The sequence below is a fragment of the Capricornis sumatraensis genome, chromosome 14, assembly GCF_032405125.1.
Source record: "Capricornis sumatraensis isolate serow.1 chromosome 14, serow.2, whole genome shotgun sequence".
NCBI classification, from domain to species: domain Eukaryota; kingdom Metazoa; phylum Chordata; class Mammalia; order Artiodactyla; family Bovidae; genus Capricornis; species Capricornis sumatraensis.
Genome location: NC_091082.1, coordinates 80,390,875 through 80,413,838, shown reverse-complemented (window position 1 = coordinate 80,413,838; position 22,964 = coordinate 80,390,875). Strand labels below are relative to the sequence as shown.

The window sequence follows — 22,964 nt, the reverse complement described above, 5'->3', positions numbered from 1 at the left end:
CAGGTGGCCAAAGTATTGGAGTTTCAGCTTCAGCATCAGTCCTTCCAGTGAATAGTCAGGACTGATTTCCTTTACGATGGACTGGTTGGATCTCCTTGCAGTCCAAGAGACTCTCAAGAGTCTTCTCCAACACCATAGGTCAAAAGCGTTAATTCTTTGGCTCTCAGCTTTCTTGATAGTCCAACTCTCACATCCATACATGACTACTGATAAAACCATAGCTTTGACTAGACAGACCTTTGTCAGCAAAGTAATGTCTCTGCTTTTTAATATGCTGTCTAGGTTGGTCATAACTTTCCTTCCAAATTTCATGGTGTCCATTGTTTCCCCATCTATTTGCCATGAAGTGATGGGACCAGATGCCATGATCTTCGTTTTCTGAATGTTGAGCTTTAAGCCAACTTTTTCACTCTCCTCTTTCACTTTCATCAGGAGGCTCTTTAGTTCTTTACTTTCTGCCATAAGGGTGGGGTCATCTGTTTATCTGAGGTTATTGATATTTCTCCCAGCAGTCTTGATTCCAGCTTGTGCTTTATCCAGCCAAGCGTTTCTCATGATGTACTCTGCATATAAGTTAAATAAGCAGGGTGACAATGTACAGCCTTGTCATACTCCTTTTCCTATTTGGAACCAGTCTGTTGTTCCACGTCCAATTCTAACTGTTGCTTCCTGACCTGCATACAGATTTCTCAAGAGGCAGGTCAGGTGGTCTGGTATGCCCATCTCTTTCAGAATTTTCTACAGTTTATTGTGATCCACACAGTCAAACTCTTTGGCATAATCAATAAAGCAGAAATGGATGTTTTTCTGGAACTCTCTTGCTTTTTCAGTGATCCAGAGGATGTTGGCAATTTGATCTCTGGTTCCTCTGCCTTTTCTAAATCCATTTTAAACATCTGGAAGTTCATGGTTCACATACTGTTGAAGACTGGCTTGGAGAATTTTGAGCATTACTTTACTAGCGTGTGAGATGAGTGCATTTGTGCGGTAGTTTGAGCATTCTTTGGCATTGCCTTTCTTTGGGATTGGAATGAAGACTGACCTTTTCCAGTCCTGTGGCCACTGCTGAATTTTCCAAATTTGCTGGCATATTGAGTGCAGCACTTTCACACCATCATCTTTTAGGATTTGAAATAGCTCAACTGGAATCCCATCACCTCTACTAGGCTTCGTTCGTAGTGATGCTGCCTAAGGCCCACCTGACTTCACAATCCAGGATGTCTGTCTCTAGGTGAATGATCACACCATTGTAGGTATTTGGGTCATGAAGATCTTTTTTGTACAGTTCTTCTGTGTATTCTTGCCACCTCTTCTTAGTATCTTCTGCTTCTGTTAGGTCCATACCATTTCTGTCCTTTATTGTGCCCATCTTTGCATGAAATGTTCCCTTGGTATCTCTTATTTCCTTGAAGAGATCTCTAGTCTCCCATTCTATTATTTTCCTCTATTTCTTTCCACTGATCACTGAGGAAAGCTTTCTTATCTCTCCTTGCTATTCTTTGGAACTCTGCATTCAGATGGGTATATCTTTCTTTTTCTCCTTTGCCTTTAGCTTCTCTTCTTTTCTCAGTTATTTATTTAAAGAGCTGATTTAAAATCTTACTTGTCAAGCCAAGTATCAGAGATTCCTCAGGACAATTTCTACTGACTGCTTTTTCTCTTGTGGATGAGCCATATTATCCACAAGGTGTCAGTAGTACTTTAAGTAATAGCAATTATAGCAGTTATTTAGCATGGGACATCTACATTTGTTAAATGTTATGCAAATTGGTGGTTTTCTTGGTAATCCAGTGGCTGAGAACTCCACGCTCCCAATTTGGGGGGCCCAGGTTTGATCCCTGATCAGGGAACTAGATTCCACATGCAGCAACTAAGACCAGCGCAGCCAAATAACTGAATGGTTTTTAAATGTTATGCAAATTGGGAGCATATTATATTTATCTGTTCCCACTATCAGATTGTGTGTTCTTAATAAGTATGAGTCACTCAGTCGTGTCCGACTCTTTGCGACCCCATGGTCTATAGCCCGCCAGGCTCCTCTGCCCATGGGATTCTCCAGGTAAGAATACTGGAGTGGATTGCCATGCCCCCCTCCTCCAGGGGCTCTTCCCAACCTAGGGAGTGAACCCAGGTCTCCCACATTGCAGGCAGATTCTTTACCATCTGAGCTCCCAGGGAAGTCTTAAGTAGTTGACAAATTTCATATATTATTGAGCACTGCATTCCATATTTGACCATCCAGTCTTCCAGCCTACTGCAGTTACTTAACTGTAATACTGAAGTGTAAGTTTTGATTTCTCAGGAAATTCAAAATATATTAGAGAAACTGGGGCAGCAGGGGGCAGCACAGCCTTATAGTGTTTAAAATTTGGTCGTTCGAATGGACCATTCGGAAACAGAAGAGTATAAAGACAGTGTGGGACATGATTTTTCAAGTCTCTCAAGCAGTCACATCCTTTATTTCAAAGAAATGTTATTGGTAACCCAAATATATAAAGTAATTTTACTAACAGAGCTCTTACCTTGTAATAATTATTTATAACATCAAACACTGAGAATAATGGAGCTGTTTCTTGAACGAGAAAATGTAGAATAAAAATTTTGAGATAGTATTAATACTATTTCTATCTTTGTTTTATAAATAAAGAAATTGAGTCTCAAGGAAATTTAAAAATATGCCAGAGGTCATACAGATGGCAAAAGGTCAGAGCTTGCATATAAATCCATTGTCTTACTTCAAAGCACGTGCATGGGTACATGCTTAGCTGCTCAGCCGTTTCCGACTCTTTGTAGCCCACCAGGTTCCTCTGTCTGTGGAATTTTCGAGGCAAGAAATAGCACAGATACTTACAGTTATACAGTTGCTGATAATACATTTTAATCGTAACTTCAGCTCTTAAATTCAATCCAGATTTTTTTTTTTAATATTGCACAACAAAAACTAAGTCTGATTCACACAGATAGTTACAAATGGTACCTCTTTTTAAACAGCTTGCTGTGCAGAATCCAAGTACTACTTCTAAACAAACAGAAATGGCAAGCAGGTAAATCTTTAGTCCAAAATACAAAATTAAACCTTCAGTAAAAATAAATGCAGTAGTATTCTATAGTTTGTTAGCATTCAGTTTAACTACTAAGAAAGTAGACAGTTATTACAAGTTTTTTAGGTAAAGCATGACTACTTTGCATAGTCACATTTCATAACTGACAAACCCTGGTAGTCTGACCCCAGGGTTTGCTTTCCTTACCAGTATGCTGTATCACCTCTCTATTTAAATGCTCATTTATGTGCATTTATAGTTATTATTTTAGATTTTAAATCATTTAAATTATTTTTTTTTTCAAAATGAAATTCAATAGGTTCCATTAACCACAGTTAGAAAACCAGTAGCCATTGGGTAATAGAATATAACAAAAATTTAGGAAGCATTTTGTAATACTGTGTTGGCCAAAAAGTTCATCTGAGTTTTTCATAAGAGTTTACAGAAAAACCTGAATGAATTTTTTGGCCAACCCAATAATTTGGGCCTGTTGTTATCGTTCTATTTCAGTTTCCAATAGTAAAAAATAAATTGCATTTCTAGTAAGAACACAGATTCAGATCATCTCATTTAAAACAAATTGTTTAAAGGAAAAGTTTAATATGTTTGAATACACTAGGAATTGCATTGCATTGGAATTTTACTTTTCACTTTCATGCATTGGAGAAGGAAACGGCAACCCACTCCAGAATTCTTGCCTGGAGAATCCCAGGGACAGCAGAGCCTGGTGGGCTGCTCTCTATGGGGTCGCAGAGAGTCAGACATGACTGAAGTGACTTAGCAGCAGCAGCAGCAGCAGCAGCACTCTGTGAGCTTAGTGACCGATTTTAAAAAGCTTACACCTCCCACAAGTGTTTCTGTGAGGAGTTGTATGTATTTCTGGGGTGCAGCCTCTATACTACCTTAGCAATACATATTTCCAGTGACTCAGATACCTTAGAGAAAAAAAGCTTTTCTGGTTTTCAGAAATATGATAGATTATTAAGAAAAGAGAGAAGTCAGCTACATTTATTTTGAAACAAAAGTCCTGGTTCTTATGTGCTAAAGCTGTTTTTCAGGTTACAAAAATCTAATATGATTACTTCCACTATATGACATGTTTCTAGATCTCCAATAATAATCAAAATAAATTATAGTAAATCATATATTTTTAAAGCCTATGTTTCCTACAAGGTAAAAAGTTGAAGTTTTTTTGCTTAAAATGTAAAATGTACCCAAAGACAGACTACAGGTACTTCTCAAGGAGAGACCTATCTGTCACTAGCCGTACAAAGCAAAGCGTGACTACTGCCCCGGCACTCAGTCATGCCCATGTTTGGCCATCTGCTATCTAAGGCGTCAACCGGAGATGTTGCTTCCAGTTCACAGTGCCTCTCTCTCTCTTGCTCTCCACTGCTTAGAGAGCAGGTCCAATATTTCTTACTCCCACATTTCATGTTTTTCACAACTTATTCTTTTTATTAAACAATATTTGTGAAGTGCTTGCTGAGTGAGAAGTACTGTGCTAATTTGGGGACATAAAAGACAAATAAAACAAAGATTCTACCTTCAACAGACTTAGAATCTAGCAAGAAAGACAGACAAAGCAAGGTTATAGTTTGTGATGGAAATGTTCACTTAGTTAGGTGAGTAAAATTTGGCTTCAGTCTTACTTTCTACATTTTCTATCCCTCCCCATATACACCAGTTACACCAGATCATTCATTTTTTTTTTACCGAATGTACTATCCACATTTGGGCCTTAGCTCACTTTGCTGTCTGAAACGCCCTGCCCTGTGCCTATTGAAATCCTGTTAGAGCCTACTTCAAAATCTGTTCTTGGGAATATAGTTTTTGATATTCCAGAGTTGATCAGATCTACCTGTATTCTCCCATAAACCTCTGACGATATGTTAGCATAGCCTGGTTTAGGATTAGTTCATCTCTCCCCAAGAACAGCGCTATGTGCAGAACATTCAGTAGATTCTTATACTGCTGACTTCCAAAATGTTTTGTTTCTATTCTATTTAGTTTCCTTCAGTAAGATAAAGAAAGCAATATTTGCTCTGTTAATTACTTTTTTGCAAGTAGCCTGAAGTCTGGTCACAAATAAATTAAGTCAAGACTGTAAGATGAATATGAGTATTTCCAAAAATTATTAAATAAGCTGAGAATATAAATATTGGATATGGGGGTGTAATGGCTACTGTTGGTTTTCTACAAATATCTTGTTCCCTACTACTTCTTGGGAGCATCTTATGTTGTTCAGGTAGCCAAACCTTAAATAACATCTTATTTTGTTCAGGTAGCCAAACCTAAGTAATACAGAATTCCCAACAAAGAAAAACAATCCCTCTTAAAGACGAAGGAGAAGGCAATGGCACCCCACTCCAGTACTCTTGCCTGGAAAATCCCATGGATGGAGGAGCCTGGTGTGCTGCAGTCCATGGGGTCGCTGAGAGTTGGACACGACTCAGTGACTTCACTTTCATTTTTCACTTTCATGCATTGGAGAAGGAAATGGCAACCCACTCCAGTGTTCTTGCCTGGAGAATCCCAGGGATGGCGGAGCCTGGTGGACTGCCATCTCTGGGGTCACACAGAGTCGGACACGACTGAAGCGACTTAGCAGCTTAAAGATGAACTTACATTAGAAAGGAGTATAGGCAGAAAAAAATAACCCACCATGATGATAGCAGGCCCAAAAAATAGATACGTTGGCATCTCTAGGACATAAATTAATAGGACACTGTTGTTGCTATTGTTGTTTTTGTTCAGTGATTAAGTCGTGTGTGACTCTTTGCAACCCCATGGACTGTGGCACACCAGGCTCCTCTGTCCTCCCCTGTCTCCTGGAGTTTGCTTAAATTCACGTCCATTGAGTCAGTGATGCTATCTAACCTCATCTTCCGCCACCCCCTTATCCTCCTGCCTTCAATCGTTCCTAGCATCAGGGTCTTTTCCTAGAAATTGGCTCCATGCATCAGGTGGCCACAGTATTGTAGCTTCAACTTCAGCAACAGACCTTTCAACTTAATAAGACATTATGGAAGAGGTTATAAAATAAATATGCTTTAAATGAACAAAAAACTAAAAGACGTAACAGAAACCACAAGGAAAGAACAAGACAATACGGGAAAAGAGGCAGATTTAAATAATGACCATATGGAACTTCTGGAATGAAGGATAGAGTCATTAAAAATAGAATCAATGAAAAATACGAATAACATGGTAAGCAGAATGAAGAGTAGAAGGAGAATATTAAAATATTTTCTTTTAAAAACTCCAGAAGGAGAGACTAGAAATAGTAAGAGGAAACATTTGAAAAACATAGATCATCAGATTGAAAAAGTGCAAGTGCTAATAAGCAGGATTATCATAAATGAAACCACATCTACAGAGGTTACAGCGATAGGATGAACACTGAGGACAAAATGATAAAAACAAGCACAGAGGAAAGGGAAGGGAACAGTAGTTTGTCCAACAGAAGGCTTCTCAACAGCCCTAAACCCTAAACGGCACTGGTATAATATCTGTGTGGAGCCAAAGCAAATAAGCTACCGACTTGGAACCTTACAGCCACCTAAATTATTGCTAAGGAAGGGGGCAAATTCCAGTGTTTTCAAGCAAAGACCAAGAGAGTGTAGCGCTCATAGTTCCTTGCTGGGATAATTACTCAAGCATGTACTTGTAGAGGAAGAACGTTGAATTCAAAAGAAGGAAATAAGATAGAAGTAACTGTGAGCTGAGAGATTATTAAGTGTGTAGAAAACCTAAATAAGCAGAGATAGGGCAAGCAGAAAAATACTAGCAAAGATATGGAAGGCCTGATTTGATTTAATGTATAACAAGTTTAATTTGATGTATATGTATGGGACCTCTACTTAATAAACGTAAGTGTGTGTAGAGTAGTTACAAATGTCAACCATACACATGTCAGGCCACAAAGGAATTCTCCACAAATAACAAGGAATTAATATATAAACTTCATTCTTTGACCACATTTGATTGAAATTAGAATTTCCTTCAACAAATATCTCTGACACACACATACATTATATGCCAGACATCATCCTGGTTGTTTTGTGTACTGAGTGCATTAATGAAAAGTAGACATAAATTTTACCTGCACGGAATTTAATTCATTAGTGGAGAGGGAAGACTTGGGATACAGTAAATATAATAAGTATACGGTATGTGAGAAGGTTATAATGATAGTGAATGGGAAAAAAGGGTGGGCAGGGTCAAGCGTGCTAGTTGGCAAGGAGCTGTGATTTAAACAAAAGGTCACCATAGGCAGTGCAACTTGTGGGCAAAAACTTAGAAGAACTAAAGAGTTAGTCATTTGCATATCTGGAGAAAGAACATTGCGGGCAGGTAGAACAGCCCATCCTGCGAGCCCAGAGTGTGTGTGATGTTTTCGGGGAAAAGCAAGGAGGCCCATTTAGCTAGAAGTCCATGATTGAGTAGAGGTCAAAGAGGAAGGCCTCATGCCTGCCCATCCCTCAAATCTATATGTAGATAAACAAGAAACTCTTTAACTCTGGGTCAGAGAAGAAAGCATAATGGAAATTGGAAAGGTTTAGGACCAGACAAAATGAGAACAGAATTAAATTTATGCCCTACAGATATAACGATATTACAGAGAAATGTATAGTCTTAAATAGAATTGTAAGAATGGAAATTGATGAGTTAAATATTCTTCAACACAGGAAGTTAGAAAAGGAAAATGAGGAGAAATTACTGAAAGAAAAAGAGTAAAGAGGTTTTAGGAAAAACAAAAGCTGGGTTTTTTTAATTGCTAATAAGTTAGATAAACCTCTGGAGATATTGATCAGGAAAGAAAAACATTATGCTAAGTGAAAAGGGGGACATAATCATCAATTCAGTGGAAATTTCAGGATCATAAAGAGAATAATTCTAGAAAAACAAATTTGAAAACTTAGACGAAATGGGCAATTTTTTTGAAAATATGAATTTCTTAAAAGTGATTCAGGAGTAATAGAAAACTTGAGATGACTTATTACCATTAAGAAGTTTCAATCAGCAGTCTGAACAGATTCTCATAAAAGAAAGAAAAAAGATGGTTGAGTTTCAAAGGCAACTTCAATGAACACATAACTCTCTTGGAATAATACCTATTTGATGAAATATATATATGTAGTTTTTGTTGTTGAATTCAATTTAATACAGTATTTAGCTTGGGGTTTCTGCATATATGCTTGTAAGTGAGATTTGTTTAAAATTTTATATTCTTATCTAGTTAGTGTCAAAGTTATACATCTCAAAAGAGAAGGGTACTTTTCTTTTGTATACTCTGAAATAGTTTATGTAGCATAGGAATTGTTTGAGAGCATGGGAAACATTTTTTGGTTTATAAAAACCAATCTCACAAGCTCAAAGCAAGCTTTCACAAGCATGTATGCAGAAATGCCAAATTAAATATGTTCATATTGAATGTAGCAAAAAAGAATATGTACATATATTTATACATATACATATAGAAATTTAGATAAAAACAGGAGTTTTTATGACCGTTTCCACAAGATGCTATATTCAAGTATTGGTACTAGAAAACGTCTTGTTTTTATTTGTTTGACAATTAATTTTTGTTGTATCTTAAATCTTATCAGTACATCTTCAGTGTTAATATGAAAAAATTTTCTGTATGAAAGAGAAAGTGAGAATTTTCCCCTTTTTTCCCCACTCTTCATTAGCTAACCTGAATATCAGAGCTCTGCTCCACGAGTGTAGTAACATTCCCTTTCTCTGAACCATCGTTTCCTTTTCTCTGGCTCTTGCAAAGCTAATGACCTCAGAACAAACCAAGCAAAGAGACAGGGAAGTAGTCACGGTTGGTGTGATGGGAGCAGCGTCACCAGCTCCTCAGTGGCAGAGTGATAGTCCTCACTGAAGGTCACGGGGGAAATGCAGGGCAAACAGCTCAATTGAACAGGCTCTGTAGTAGACATCCATTTTTTTCTGCCTGGCTCCCTTGTCTTCCTGTAGCCACAGTATCCAGATTTCGCTTGGGAGACCAACCTGCCCCTGTACTTTTGATGAAGTGACTTCGTTCTGGTTGGAGCAATCAGGATGCTATCTTCCTCTTTCCCAAAATACTCAGAGCTGCTGAAAACTATCTGGCAGCTTGGAGCAAAGAGTCTACCTGCGAATAAGGCCAAATTTGGGAAACAAACCCAAGGAATGGGAGAGAACTCTTCCTAGTGACACAGATTGAGGCCTGGACCCATGAGCATCTGAAGCTGCCCTTGTGTTAACTGTTGTATTACAAAAGCTGTAAATTCCCGTGTGTGTGTTCAGATCGTGAAAGTTTTGGTAGTTTGATGGTAAGTGCCAGACGCTTCTCAGCACCAGGCTTCCCTGCAGGGAGGGAGATGGACTGGTGTTCTGCAGGCTGAAATGAGTCTCCTTCCTTGGGCAGTGCAAGGGCCCCACGCAGACGGAAGGAGGGCTTGCTGCTGCCTTCCACCTCTCTTGGTCCTCCCTTTGATGCTTTTTGTCTTTGTCCCTCCTGTGTTTTTGGTAGGGAGCTCTTGGTAGCCTCTGTAACCTGTTGCTTTGGGGGCCGACCCAGTCTGGGAAGGCCACTTCTAACCCTGCCAGTAGCCATTGTCTGTCACTTGCAACCGGAACCTATCCTGATTCCAATACCACTCTGAAATGGAAACGATCCACCCATCCCTTGCTTACTCCAGTTAAGTGATCCTTTAGAGTCAATGGGTATTTATACCTCTACCAAAATGCAGGTTGACTCTCCTGTACACTGGATTGGGGAGGGAGTGGAAGTGGAAGAGGGGTCACATGTGGCACAGTTATTCTGTTCTCGCTTCCTCCTTCCTGAAATTGCCCATGGTGGGCTTCCCTGCTGGCTCAGTCAGGGAAGAATCCGCCTGCAGTGCAGGAGGTGCGGGCTCGATCCCTGGGTCGGGAAGATCCCCTGGAGGAGGAAATGCTAACCCACACCTGTATTCTTGCCTGGAGCATCCCATGGGCAGAGGAGCCTGGCAGGCTACAGTTCAGAGGGTTGCAAGAGTCAGACACGACTGAGTGACTAAACCACCACCACCGCGTCTCCTCCTTACCTCGTCTGACTGGTGCTCGTGCCTTGGGGCTGGGAAGGGCCCTAAGTGTTGCAGCCCTGAAGTGGTCACACTTCAGTACCTTCTGTGCCCCCATCGCCCCATTTTTAGGAAAGTGTAATGGAAGCATTTCATGCTGTGCAAATTACCTTAAAAACCAGGAAATATCTTCGAGGCACAGGGAAAATAAATTCAACATGAAATATTCAAATTCATCGTAATTACCATTATAGAGTTCAGCAGTTTTCCCTGAGTAGAAGTGGTTACAAGTAAGGTGAAGTCAGTTTAGTATTAATTAAAAAACTCAGCACATTTACCTAATAGTTCTGTTGTATTATATTTTTTAATCTTATGTTTTTCTCTGTATATATACAAGTTCCTACCTGTTTTTAACCTATTAGCATAAGGACATGTAATGGCTATCATAAGCACAAATTCTGCTTATGGTAAACATTATATAGAGTTGGTTTATTTCTTGCGGAAATTAAACCATTTTTTTCTCCTACAGATTGCTTATCATCCTTCACCCTAGGGCAGAGGACTCAAGAGGAAAGAAGAGAAGTGTGAAAAAGAAATGAAGTATTATGTTATATGGGAAGAAGTTACACTTTCACTTTAGGGAGCCTGTGGGACAATTCCTTTAAGTAGACTCAATTATGATTGGGATTTGTTTGACTTTGGGTTAATCACCTGCAGTTACTGCCACCAAGGCAAGCCCTAGTGATAAATTAATGATGGAGTCTGCAGCGAGAGTAGGTAGATTCCTGAACGCACGCTGAATGGAGCAACTTGCCCTGAGGAATCGTCGAAGCAAAGATGCCACTTGAGTGCAGAGGATCTGTATTTACGTTGTCTTTGCTCCAGTCACTCTATTTATATTGTTACTCTCGACTGCCTTCATGGTACTCAGTGATCTCCATGCACTGCCACACCGATGCCAACCCTGGATAGGCAGTTACACCGATGGCAGTGGAAAAGACCATGAGATTTGCACTTTTTCTAAGGTATAAATTCAGAATGAACTCCTCAAAAAATAGTCTTTTTTCTGTTAAACACCAACTATATCTCAGCAGGGCTTCCTGAAATAAAATGTGATCACCGAGGATTTTACCACTCTTTCTTTTTTTGCTGGGCTTGGAGACAAGGACATTTTTCCAGCAGTACATGGGGAGATAAGTTAGCTGTTTTGCTTAGGAGCAAGAAAGACCCTTCCCAAGACTTTCCTGGGACATCACTTAATGACCTTAATGGGTGGATAAGAAAACATTAGGTTCCTATCTTATTATCTGACAGTAGGTTAACATGAAAAATACTATACTATGATAAATGCATTTCACAATATTCTAACAGATGCTGCTAGTATAATAGCCTAATGTAGCAAACGCACCAAATGTGCTTGAGCATGTTTCTGACACTATTTTCATAAGTGATGATATATCCTAATTGAAACTTACTAAAATTATGTTTTCTCCTCCAACTGTCATGAAAACATACCAAACTAAGTGTTGTGTGTACCCATGATTTAGGAACATAAGATGTATCTTTTTTTCTGGCTTTCTCCTCTGTGGTTTAGAGTTAGAGTTGACAATAGGAGACTTTTATCCCTCTCAATATTAGTCCGGTGAGTTTATACAATCCCCAAGTAAGTTTTAATTCTCCTTGATTACTTGTATAAGATAACCTAAATTCAAACTTGAAGACTTGTGTAAGACATATTTAGATTTTTTTTAATCTAAACATCTAAATCTATAATTTTTAAATCTAAAAATTTGTTGTAGAATAATAGTATTATCAGTTCAGTTCAGTTGCTCAGTCGTGTCCAACTCTTTGCAACCCCATGGACTGCTGCACGCCAGGCCTCCCTATCCATCACCAACTCCTGGGGTTCACTCAAACTCATGTCCACTGAATCAGTGAGGCCATCCAACCGTCTCATCCTCTGTTGTCCCTTTCTCCTCCTGCCTTCAATCTTTCCCAGAATCAGGGTCTTTGCAAAGGAGTCAGCTCTTTGCATGAGGTGGCCAAAGTGTTGGAGTTTCAGCTTCACCATCAGTCCTTCCAGTGAATATTCAGGACTGATTCCCTTTAGGATGGACTGGTTGGATCTCCTTGCAGTCCAAGGGACTCTCAAGAGTCTTCTCCAACACCACAGTTCAAAAGCATCAATTCTTCAACGCTCAGCTTTCTTTATAGTCCAACTCTTCACATCCATACATGACCACTGGAAAAACCATAGCCTTGACTAGACGGACCTTTGTTGGCAAAGTAATGTCTCTGCTTTTTAACATGCTGTCTAGGTTGGTCTAGGTTGTCTAGGTTACTTCCAAGGAGTAAGCGTCTTTTAATTTCATGGCTGCAGTCACCATCTGCAGTGATTTTGGAGCCCCCAAAAATAGTCTCTCACTGTATTCACTGTTTCCCCATCTATTTGCCATGAAGTGATGGGACCAGATCCCATGATCTTAGTTTTCTGAATGTTGAGCTTTAAGCTAACTTTTTCACTCTCCTCTTTCACTTTCATCAAGAGGCTCTTTAGTTCGTCTTTTAACTCATGGAGTGAATCCCTTTAGGAATGTGCAAAGAAAGCCCTAAATATTTTTATCATTATTTTATCCTAAATGTTTTATCATATTTTTATACAGTTTTAATCATTATAAATGTTACATCCTTGTGTCATGTAATTTTCTCATTAAACCTTTTTTCTTGTGAAACCAAACGCATAGAAGGCTTCCCAGGTAGCACTAGTGGTAAAGAACTCACCTGCCAACGTAGGAGACAGAAAGATATGCGGGTTTGATCCCTGAGTCCAAAAGGTCCGCTGGAGGAGGAAATGGCAATCCACTCCTGTATTCTTGCCTGGAGAATTCCATGGAAAGAGGAGCCTGGCAGGCTACAATCCATAGGGTTGCAAAGTCAGACACGACTGAAGTGACTTAGCATGTACGTACACAAACACATAGTAGAAATCGTAAAAGACAGAAATGTATAACCCATGTAGCTACCATCCGGGTCGGGAAATAAGACATTGCCTGTACCCCCCAGAAACCCCCGTGTCCTTTCCAGTCACTCTTTCTTCTCTCCCCATCCCTGGGGTTAACCACAATTTTTATTTTTAAGTTAATCACTTTTTTACTGTTGTTATCATTTTACCGTCTATTCATGCATCATCAGGAAATACTTAAATTTAGTATTTGAAATACTTAAGTTTAGTATTATCCTGGTCTTTCTTTGGTTTTCGTTTTGGGCTTTTGTTGTTGAAATTTAAATAAATGGAACCATATAGCTAAGTATCCTTTTAGGTTCAGCATTTTTCACTCAAAATCACGTTTGTAAACGTAGTTATAATTAGTTTCATTGCTGTCTAGTGTATATAAACTGTATGTGCAGTATAGTTGCTGTATTTTATGAACTCACCACAAATTGTTTATCTGTTCCGCTCTTCGGGGCCCTTATAAATAATGCTGCTAAGGACATTCTTTCATAGGTATCTTGGCAAGCATTACACATATTCCTGATGGAGATAAGTATATGCAATTGACAGATATTATGGTTTGTGCATTTTTAACATTTTGAGAAAGCATCTCTTTACATTATAACCATTGGAAAAAGAGGCCTCCTGTTGCTCTGTGTCCTAACCACAGTATTGTTTTAGCCCATCTGTTTGTTATATAGTGTTACCTCATGGTTTTAATTACCTTTTCCTTGAATGTTAATGAAGTTGAACATCATTTCGGGTTTTTATTGACGATTGTTTTGTCAAAGTGCTGGTTCGAGTATCTGTCAAATGTGTTTATATTGTCGTCTTTTTCTTACGGAGCTATAGGTGTTTGCGCTAGTATATTTGGAATTTGAGCTAATTGTGAACTATGTATATTTCAGACCTCTGTTCCTACCTGATGATTTCGCCTTTCTGCTCTCTTAAAAGTCTTGGTTGAAGCTCAGGAATTCTTAATTTTAATGTTGCTGGATTCACTAAACTTTAATTTATGATTAATGCTTTTCTGTTTTCTTTAAGGAAGTCTTCCCCTACCCTGAGATGGTGAATATAGTCTCTTATTTTAGTGTATAGGTTTATCATTTTACCTTCTATATTCAGATCTACAGTTGGGGTTTTTTGGTCTATTTTGAGGTAGGGTTAATTTTCATCTATTTCTATGTCAATAACTAGTGGTTCTGTCACTGTTTATTAAAAAGACTGTCTTTTCCCCACTGCTTTCTAGTTCTACCCTTGTTGTAAATTGCGCCTACTCTGTGTAGATTTATTAGTGGGCTTTCTATTTAATAATATTTAATGCATTGTTTTATCACATTGTCTTCAATAACGTAACTTTAGTGTAAATTTTGATACTCAGTAGAGCAGAGCGCCCTATCTTATCTTGTATTTATTGTGGTAAGAACATTTAATGTGATATCTAGCCTTTAACAAATTTTAAGTGTACAGTACAGTATTAACTGTAGATTGATTAATTATTGTACAGCAAATCTCTAGAACTCACTCACTGTGCATAACTGAAACTTTATACCCACTGAACAACAACTCTCCTTTCCCCGCACTGGCAGCCGCCGGCAGCCCCCATTCTACTCTCTTGCTCTGTGACTATCTTCGATATCTCACATAAGGGAAACCACACAGTATTTGTCTGTGACTGACTTATTTCACTTAGCATAATGGCCTCCAGGATCATCCATGTTGTCACAGATGGCAAGATTTCCTTCTTTAGACTAAATGCTATTCCATTGTACCTATATACTGCATACATTTTAGAATTAGTTTGTCAAGTTCCACACAAAAAGCCTCTTAAGGTCTTAATTATGATTACATTTAATCAATTTGGAGAGAATATTGCAAAATTGAACCTTATAATTTATTAACATAGTATATGCAGCACTTCTAAATTTCTCTCAATAATATTCATGGTTTTCTGTACAGAGTCCTTGCATACCATTTGTACATTTATTCCTATTTTATATTTTATCCTCTAATAAATGCCATTTCAAAATAAGTTTTATTTTTGAATTTGTTGCTGGTATATAGCAATATATGGATTCTTAAATCTTACCTTTGTAACTGTGACACGTCTGCAGACTTTTTCGATTTCATGGTGGCGTAACTGTGTAGAATGCACATAAGGACATTCCAAGTCACTGTACCTTTTACTTCATTGTATTGCCTTTCGTAAGGCTAAGGACCTTCTCTAGCTGGAATCTCCAGTGCAGCGCTGACTGCCAGTGGTAATAGTTGGCATCATTGTCACATCTCCAATTTCAAAGGGGAAACACTGAAAATTTTTACTAAGTATGATGTTATCTGTTGCTCAGTTTGCTTTGCTCAGTTTATTTAGTGTTGAATCTTAAGTTTATGAATGAGAAAATTCTGTAATTTTTAAATAATGCCCTGTCAGGTTTTGATCTTAAGGTTTGGCTATTTTTGTTCGGCCACACCATGTGGTACATGGGATCTTAGTTCTCCAACCACAGATGGAACCCGTGCCCTGTTCAGTGGGTCTTAACCACGGGTCTTCACCACAGGACTGCCAGGGAAGTCCGGAAATTTTTCTGCTTTCTTAGGGAAACGGGGGAGTGTTTCCTCTTTTCCTACTACCCAAAAGAGTTTGCATAAGACTTCTTTACCAACTGGGCCACAAGGGAAGCCCGAGAATACTGGAGTGGGTAGCCTATCCCTTCTCCAGCAGCTCTTCCCAACCCAGGAATTGGACCGGGGTCTCCTGCATTGCAGGCAGATTCTTCACCAACTGAGCTATCAGGGAAACCCTGCATAAGACTAGTATTATTAATTAGAAATCACTGTTGAAGCCATCCAACTAAAGTTTTTTTGTTTTATTTTGTTTGTTTTGGAAATTTGTTTAATTACTAATTCAGTTTCTTCAGTAAGACTGTTCAGATATTGTATTTCTTCTTGTGTCTATTTTGGTTAGTTGTACTATTCCAAGAATATGTCTATTGCATCAGAATTTCAAATTTGTTGACAAAAAGCTGTTTTTACTCTTTTAAAAATCTTTTCATGGTCTATATAGTAGAATATATAGTAGTGTCTCGTTTCATTACTGATATTTTTTTTATTTCTGCTTGTCTCTTATTTTCTTAATTGGACTAACATTTATCTGTTTTTGTTAAGCTTTTCAAGTAACTTATTTTCATTATTGTTTAAGTACTCATGGGTTATTTATAATTATATCCTTAATTTCCAATTTTATAGGAGTTCTTTCTTCACTAGAATATAGTTTGCATTTATAGCTGATGTTTTAAAAATTCTGAATTATTTCCATTATTTGAAATTTGCTTTTTTAATACATATTTTTGTAAAAGTCTATTGTGGAAAAAAAGGATATAATATCCACTACGTGCTTGAGAAAACGTATATTCTGTAGTTGTAGCGTATGATATTCTGCATATTACCATTAGGTCAGTTTTACTTATCATGATATTCAAATCTTCTACACCATTACTGTATTTATTTGCCTCCTTATTTGGTCAGTTACTGAAAGAAGTATGCTGAAGTATCCCACTGGTTGTAGATTTGCCTGTTTCCTTTCTAGTTCTGGCAGTTTTTGCTTTCTAAATCTTTGCTTTTGAGCCCATGCATGCAAATTTGGAATTACTTTATCTTTCTGGTAAATTTGAAGCGTTATCGTTATTCAGTGTACCTCTTTATCTCTAGAAATTATTATTGCCTTGAAGCTAACCTTGGCTGATACTAATGTAGCTACACCAAATTTCATTTGCTTATTATTTGCATGGCAAATATTTTCCCACCCTTTTTTATTCAACTTTCTATATGTCAATGTTATATGTATCAGTTTATAAATAGCAGATTTTTTGCTTATTTAATCAGAGTCTGCCAATCTGTGTCTTTAAAGGCACAATTAAAACACTTACATTTAATGCAATTGAGTCTAAATCTGGGTCAGTCTTTTAAGGTCAGTAAATCTTTAAACAATCTTTTGCATTCAGGAAAGAGTTCATTAACAGCTATGAGTTTAAGAAATTTCTCTCTTCTCATTTGTATACAAACATGCAAGAATTTATGAAACCTCATCTCCTGTTATTCCTTTGACTGTCATATGATGAAAAGAGATCCAGAAACCAAAATATGCTAAAAACATTTCTCATCTAGTATTTTGGGAATTTTGCTTGCAACTCTTGTCTTTATCATGATTTACCTACCTCATTCCAACAGACAGGGCATTACCAACATATCTATTAATATATCTTTTTTTACAAAATACTATAAAGATCTCGTTTTTGATTGCAGGGCTGTGACTCCCAAATGAGCGTGTCGGAAATGTCCTGCAGTGAAAGCACGTCCTCCTGTCAGTCTCTTGAACACGGCTCAGTCCCAGAAATTCTCATTGGTCTGCTCTATAATGCCACAACTGGAAGGCTATCCGCAGAAGTGATAAAAGGCAGCCACTTCAAAAACTTGGCAGCAAACAGGCCACCCAGTGAGTGAAAACTTTTCTTAATTCTAATGTTTTCTGTACTTACGGGATTCTAAGTGTTAGGGCTTCAATCCTGTCATTTAGTCTTAGCCAATCAATAATGGTGTAATCATCAGCTAACCTATTTCATGTTTTCTCTTTCCAGTCATTTGGGAAGTAGAAAGATTTGAAAATCACAATATTAATTGTAAGCTGACAAGACTTTACATTTTTCAGCATCTTCAGAATAAATCAGCCCTATCATAGCCATTATCTTCTAATACCAGAAAAAGTTATGAGTCTTTTTTTAAGGTGATATTCCACAGATATGATGAGGACTATTTATAGCTATTGTTAACTCAAAATGAATGTGTTTTCTGTCTGCATGCAGTACTGTGAACTAATGTGTGTCCTTCTGTATTTTTCCTTATTGTCTGCATTAACAATTTTAAGAAAAAAAATGTTTCTTTACATTTTTCCTCCTTTAGAATTATCAATCAGTACTGCCTGCAGAGTCTTATTTAAATGAAATACGCTTTGCTTTTACCAGGACAAAACGAATAAGGAATAGTTTGACGTTTATACTGGATGCTAGGAAAGGAAAGCTAGATGGTATACATCCCTCTACCCTGTCCATCAGCGTCTCTCTCTCCTCTCTCATCTCTCTCCTAGTTCAGGAGGTGGGGAGTGGGTCAAGCGCAGAGAAATTGTCACAGTATACCTCCAAAACTGTTTATTGTTATCTGCAGAAATGAACTGGGAAAGTAGCAGCTTCTTTTTATTTCTGTAAAATTAAAGCTGTTGATGGCCTAAGCTCAAAATTTGAAAGGAAGTCTTGAACAGTAATGGCACCCTTATATTTGTTTCATGATTTCTCACAAACTTGCTGAAAGCAGTATTTTACTCCAGGTAGCAAATGATTGTTGGAGGAGGGGAAACTTTTTCCACCCTTGAGTTAACTTTACTTCTAAGTATTCTAACAATTATTTTTTCAATCAAAGTGAAAAGTCATAAAAATATATTTAATGTGCCCTCAGTAGTACTGGAAACCTTGCTTCTCACATACATCACACAGTGTATCTGTCCCTGCATTAGAAAGTCGGAGGCCAAAATTAGGTTTATATTTCTACCCTTGGACGAATGACCTAACTCCCCTAAGTTTGTTTCCTTATGTCTAAAATTAAGGTTGTATCTCACAGGGTAATTGTGATACTCAAATCAGATAAAGGCACGTAAAAAGGATGCAATTATTATTGTCCCCTTTTTCCTTTCAAAAGGAAAAATTCAGAGGAAGGAAAGAAGCAATTACTAAACAGTTTTGGAAGTGTGACTTGGTTATCTTCATTAATCCACACTAGGAAAGGAAACTCAAATGGCCTGGGAAGTAACTTAAATGAGCAGAATTTGTAAATGAAAGATAAAATCATGGAAAGACCTGTGGCAAATGCAAGGGAGCACTGTACTCTTGCTTGAAACCAGGAGAAAGTTTTACTTGATTTGCTAAACTTTGAGTGTTTTTGAAACACTGTAACAGATAAACAGATAAAATTTTGGGATAAAAAAATCCCAAATGTATTTGGGATTACATTTAGTAACAAGCCATCAGTTTGCCATTCCTACTTTAGCCAATAGTTTAATTTTTTGACAAATCTTTAACTTGGAATGCTAGAAAGGAGCAGAATGAAATGATAGGTTTGTCTTTCTGTCCTTGCTGAAGCCACCCTGATAGAAGCAGAGAAACAATCATCAGAACTAAAATGAAGGATAGGGAGTAGAGAGAGGCAGGAGAGGATAATATACAAGAGAGATTTGCATCCACAGAATAGATCTTTCAGGTTAAAGAATAGGTTATAGCAGTTTCCATTATTTTAGATTTAGAGCTTCAGTATTAGGACAGTTACTGGTATTAGCTGGGAGGTAGCTAGTAGGTAAATACAAATTAACATTAATCTTTATTATATGAAATAAAATATTTATAAAGTAAAATAGAAGACAGTTTTATCAGTTTGTCATACTGTATATAAGATTGTAACCCTTCATGTATACCTGGGTTCTAAGCTTTGAACTGTGTTATAGACTGACTAATCCGGTTTTTGTCTTAAAAGAACAATAGTAACATTCAGGAACAAAAATTTTAGTAGTCCTATTTTTCATAACTTAATTTTATATTACATTGGGATTAATAAAAGTGTTGGAAATGTTAAATATTGCATGGATAAACTTTAAAAATTAGCAAAATAAGAATTATAATGATCTTTTAATGACTTTTATTCAGTCTTTTATAGTCTGATGATTTGCATGATTCTATGTTCAATGTGCTTTAGACCACAAGGATATCATTATAAAGATGTCCCACTTTAAAACAGTGTAATTTTTGTTTAAGATTGCACAATGACCTTAAAAATTCTCATTCCATGAGATTTACCCAACATACCCTTTGTTCAACCCTCTACCTGAATTAAGATGCTAAAGTGTTGTGTTCTTCCACTCCAGTGAACAGCGTTTCCTCTTTACTTCTAACCTTTGACCCTCCTTCACCCAACAATTGACATCTGGTCATTATTTCTTTTACTGCTTTCCACCCCCTGTTCTCAGATGGACTGTTCTGTTGTCTAAAACACTTGATAGGTGGACAGGTTTATATAATCCGAGGTGAGTTCCTGTAGAGGCTAATTGGATGTTGTCTTTTCATGCAAAAACAAAATACCCTAAAACTTGCCAGCAGTGAAGCTGTCCACCATGTTGATTTCCAAAAAATGCACATCTATTATCTGTGGTACTTTGAATAAAACTAACTTAGAATTTATCTCTGATTATGGATGATGGTATTCAGAGTATCTATAAAATTAGCAAAACTTTTAAAATTAAAGGTTTTAATTTTTATTCATTATATCGATTCGTGTAGAAACAGATATTTCACTAAGAAATACTGAAATTTTCATAAAATTAATTGACATTTTGATATGAAGTACACATGATGGATCTACATGCTGAAGATCATTTGCATGAGTTCTGAAGAAACTGGAAACACAGTTGTTTGAAATGAGGGTTTAATCTCCTAAGTAACCAGGCAATGAACTGTTATGTTTCACTTGGTACACTAAACATCACATCAACTTTTTTTTATAATTCATGAAAATAGTTAAGATACCATACTTAAAACTTCACATTAAATTGTGCCAAAAGGGAATCCTGTAGTATTTATTTTTAACCATCCAAAAAGCACATTAAATGTACTCTTGCATGAAACCAAGGAGAAAGTTTTACTTGATTTGCTAAACGTTGAGTCTTTAGTGCATTTGGCTTCATTTTGGCCCTGAAATGTTTTAAAAATGTATTTAAAAACCACATCCATGCAGAGATTTTTTTGACATTTCATCCTAAGCTGTTTCGATGTCATCTTTGCATTCTTGTCTTTCTCTTTTCCTCCTTGCCATTTGCCTTCATTTCTATGTGTTTGTTTATTCTTACACTCTGAAAACACAGTGGAATGCTTTACAGTGTTGTGGCTAACTGAGCTTGCTAAGTGTTTATTAATGCTATGATGTCCTGCTTAGTGAATCTAAATGGGGGTGGGAATGGGCAGGGTGGGTAGTGGGAGGTCGGGGATGGGGGGGGTCAGGGTAAGGGAAGGATTATGAGGTATACCTTTAAATTCTAGAAATAGTGAGGTTAAGATATTATTACCCCCCAAAGATTTTATGCCTCCTTAGCATTCTCTGTACTTGTCATATTTTATGATCTTCTACATCAAAATGGAATTACCAGATTTCTACTGAACAGGGTATACATGTATACTATGGTAAACATGGTAAACATGGTATATCCTTATAAAGTCTGAATACTTAACCTCATCAAGTGTTACAAGAAAGACATTTTGAGTTTGTTTCAAATGATATTTGTGGTATGTTTTGCTTTGTTTTTTTCTGTAGATACATATGTTAAATTAACCCTACTGAATTCCATGGGCCAAGAGATGTCCAAGTGCAAGACATCCATCCGCAGAGGGCAGCCAAATCCGGTCTACAAGGAAACGTTTGTTTTTCAAGTGGCCCTGTTTCAGCTCTCTGATGTGACGCTCATACTGTCCGTGTATAACAAACGCAGCATGAAAAGGAAAGAGATGATAGGCTGGGTTTCCTTAGGTCTGAACAGCTCTGGAGAAGAGGAACTCAACCACTGGACTGAAATGAAAGAGTCCAAAGGACAGCAAGTCTGTAGATGGCACGCATTGCTAGAGTCGTGATGACTCAGGAGGAAGGGGCAATTCCAGTTCCAGGCAGCAGCATCTCTGAGTGCAGCGTTCCTGCTACCTAGTCACTGTTAGAAGAGCTATTCTTTGAGGAGTCATCTGTAACATTCTCCCCAAAAGCTTTAAATTCTGTGGAACGAACGTCTAATACTGACATCAGCGAAGAAAAGATAGGTCTCTAGCAGAGCGCGTTTGAGAAAATGAGAAACTTGTGTCCTCTTTGTTAAACTAACAGTCCTCCAGAGCTTTCAGAGCATCCTTTTGGCGTGAAGTTAACTTTACTGTGGCAAAAGAGCCAGTAACATCATGAAAAGTCACGATTATAAATGATTTTGAAAATCAGAATTTTTAGTTGCAGCACTCTGTTAGTGTCACGCTACATATTATCCACAAAACTGGCTGGTCCCCAGTGTGTGTGATGTTCTCTAATGTGAGAGTCATCCTGCATCAGTCAAGTCTAATGGTGAAGGCTTTCAGTTACATTGTAAATTGTTTTAGTTCAGATTATTTTCCTTTTTGTTGTGCCTCTGTTCTTCTCAATAGCACTAAATCTAAGTGCAAGCAAGTATTCATTTTCATAAGGGAATCTTTTTATGTATTATTTTAAGAAAAGTTCACTTTTTCAATTGCCTCTGATTTTGCCTGATCCAAAGAGACCAAGTCACTGTACTGGTCCTTTGCAAGTCTCCTAGACAGGTTGTACTGTAGAACCATGTAACTTTCTGTTGAAAGCACTTCCTGTATTCTTGTATTCCAATGTAGGAAGCTAATAGAGCAGGACTTTACTTAAAAATCTCTTTCAATGATTGACTGTTTAAAATTGTAGTAATGTGAAAGTACATTTTTTTTACAAACTAAAAAAATATATAGTGAATAAGCTGTTGAAAATTGAAAACAATTCAAGTTAAAGGAAATTTTAATCATCTGCTCTGAGTGTTTATTAACCAACACTGCATAAAGCAGGTAGCATTCAAATAAGAAACAGTTCTCTTCTTCTTCACTCTTACTTCAATTTGTATTTGTGATATAAAGACTCTTCAGTTCTAAGTTTGAATCAGAACAGCATAAACAGTTCTGAGATTCCTTAAAATGTTTCTAGTAACTTGTGACTAGATTTTATGAAATTTACAGATACGTTCTTCAACGTGATGTC

At 37.4% G+C, this 22,964-nt stretch overlaps 1 protein-coding gene across 3 annotated transcripts in view; it reads left to right on the top strand.

The window, feature by feature from the left end:
* The window catches only part of SYT14 (synaptotagmin 14), a 136,452-nt gene extending 114,647 nt beyond the window's left edge, over positions 1–21,805 (top strand). For 2 of the 3 annotated variants that reach the window (XM_068986223.1, XM_068986222.1), the window contains exons 5-6: positions 17,394–17,583; positions 21,492–21,805. In XM_068986223.1, the coding sequence (XP_068842324.1) occupies positions 17,394–17,583; positions 21,492–21,805 (504 nt within the window). Of the gene's footprint in view, positions 1–17,393; positions 17,584–20,154; positions 20,212–21,491 lie in introns of all 3 variants that reach the window. The other variant, XM_068986224.1, reaches the window with a different exon arrangement.
* Positions 21,806–22,964: the final 1,159 nt, after the last annotated feature.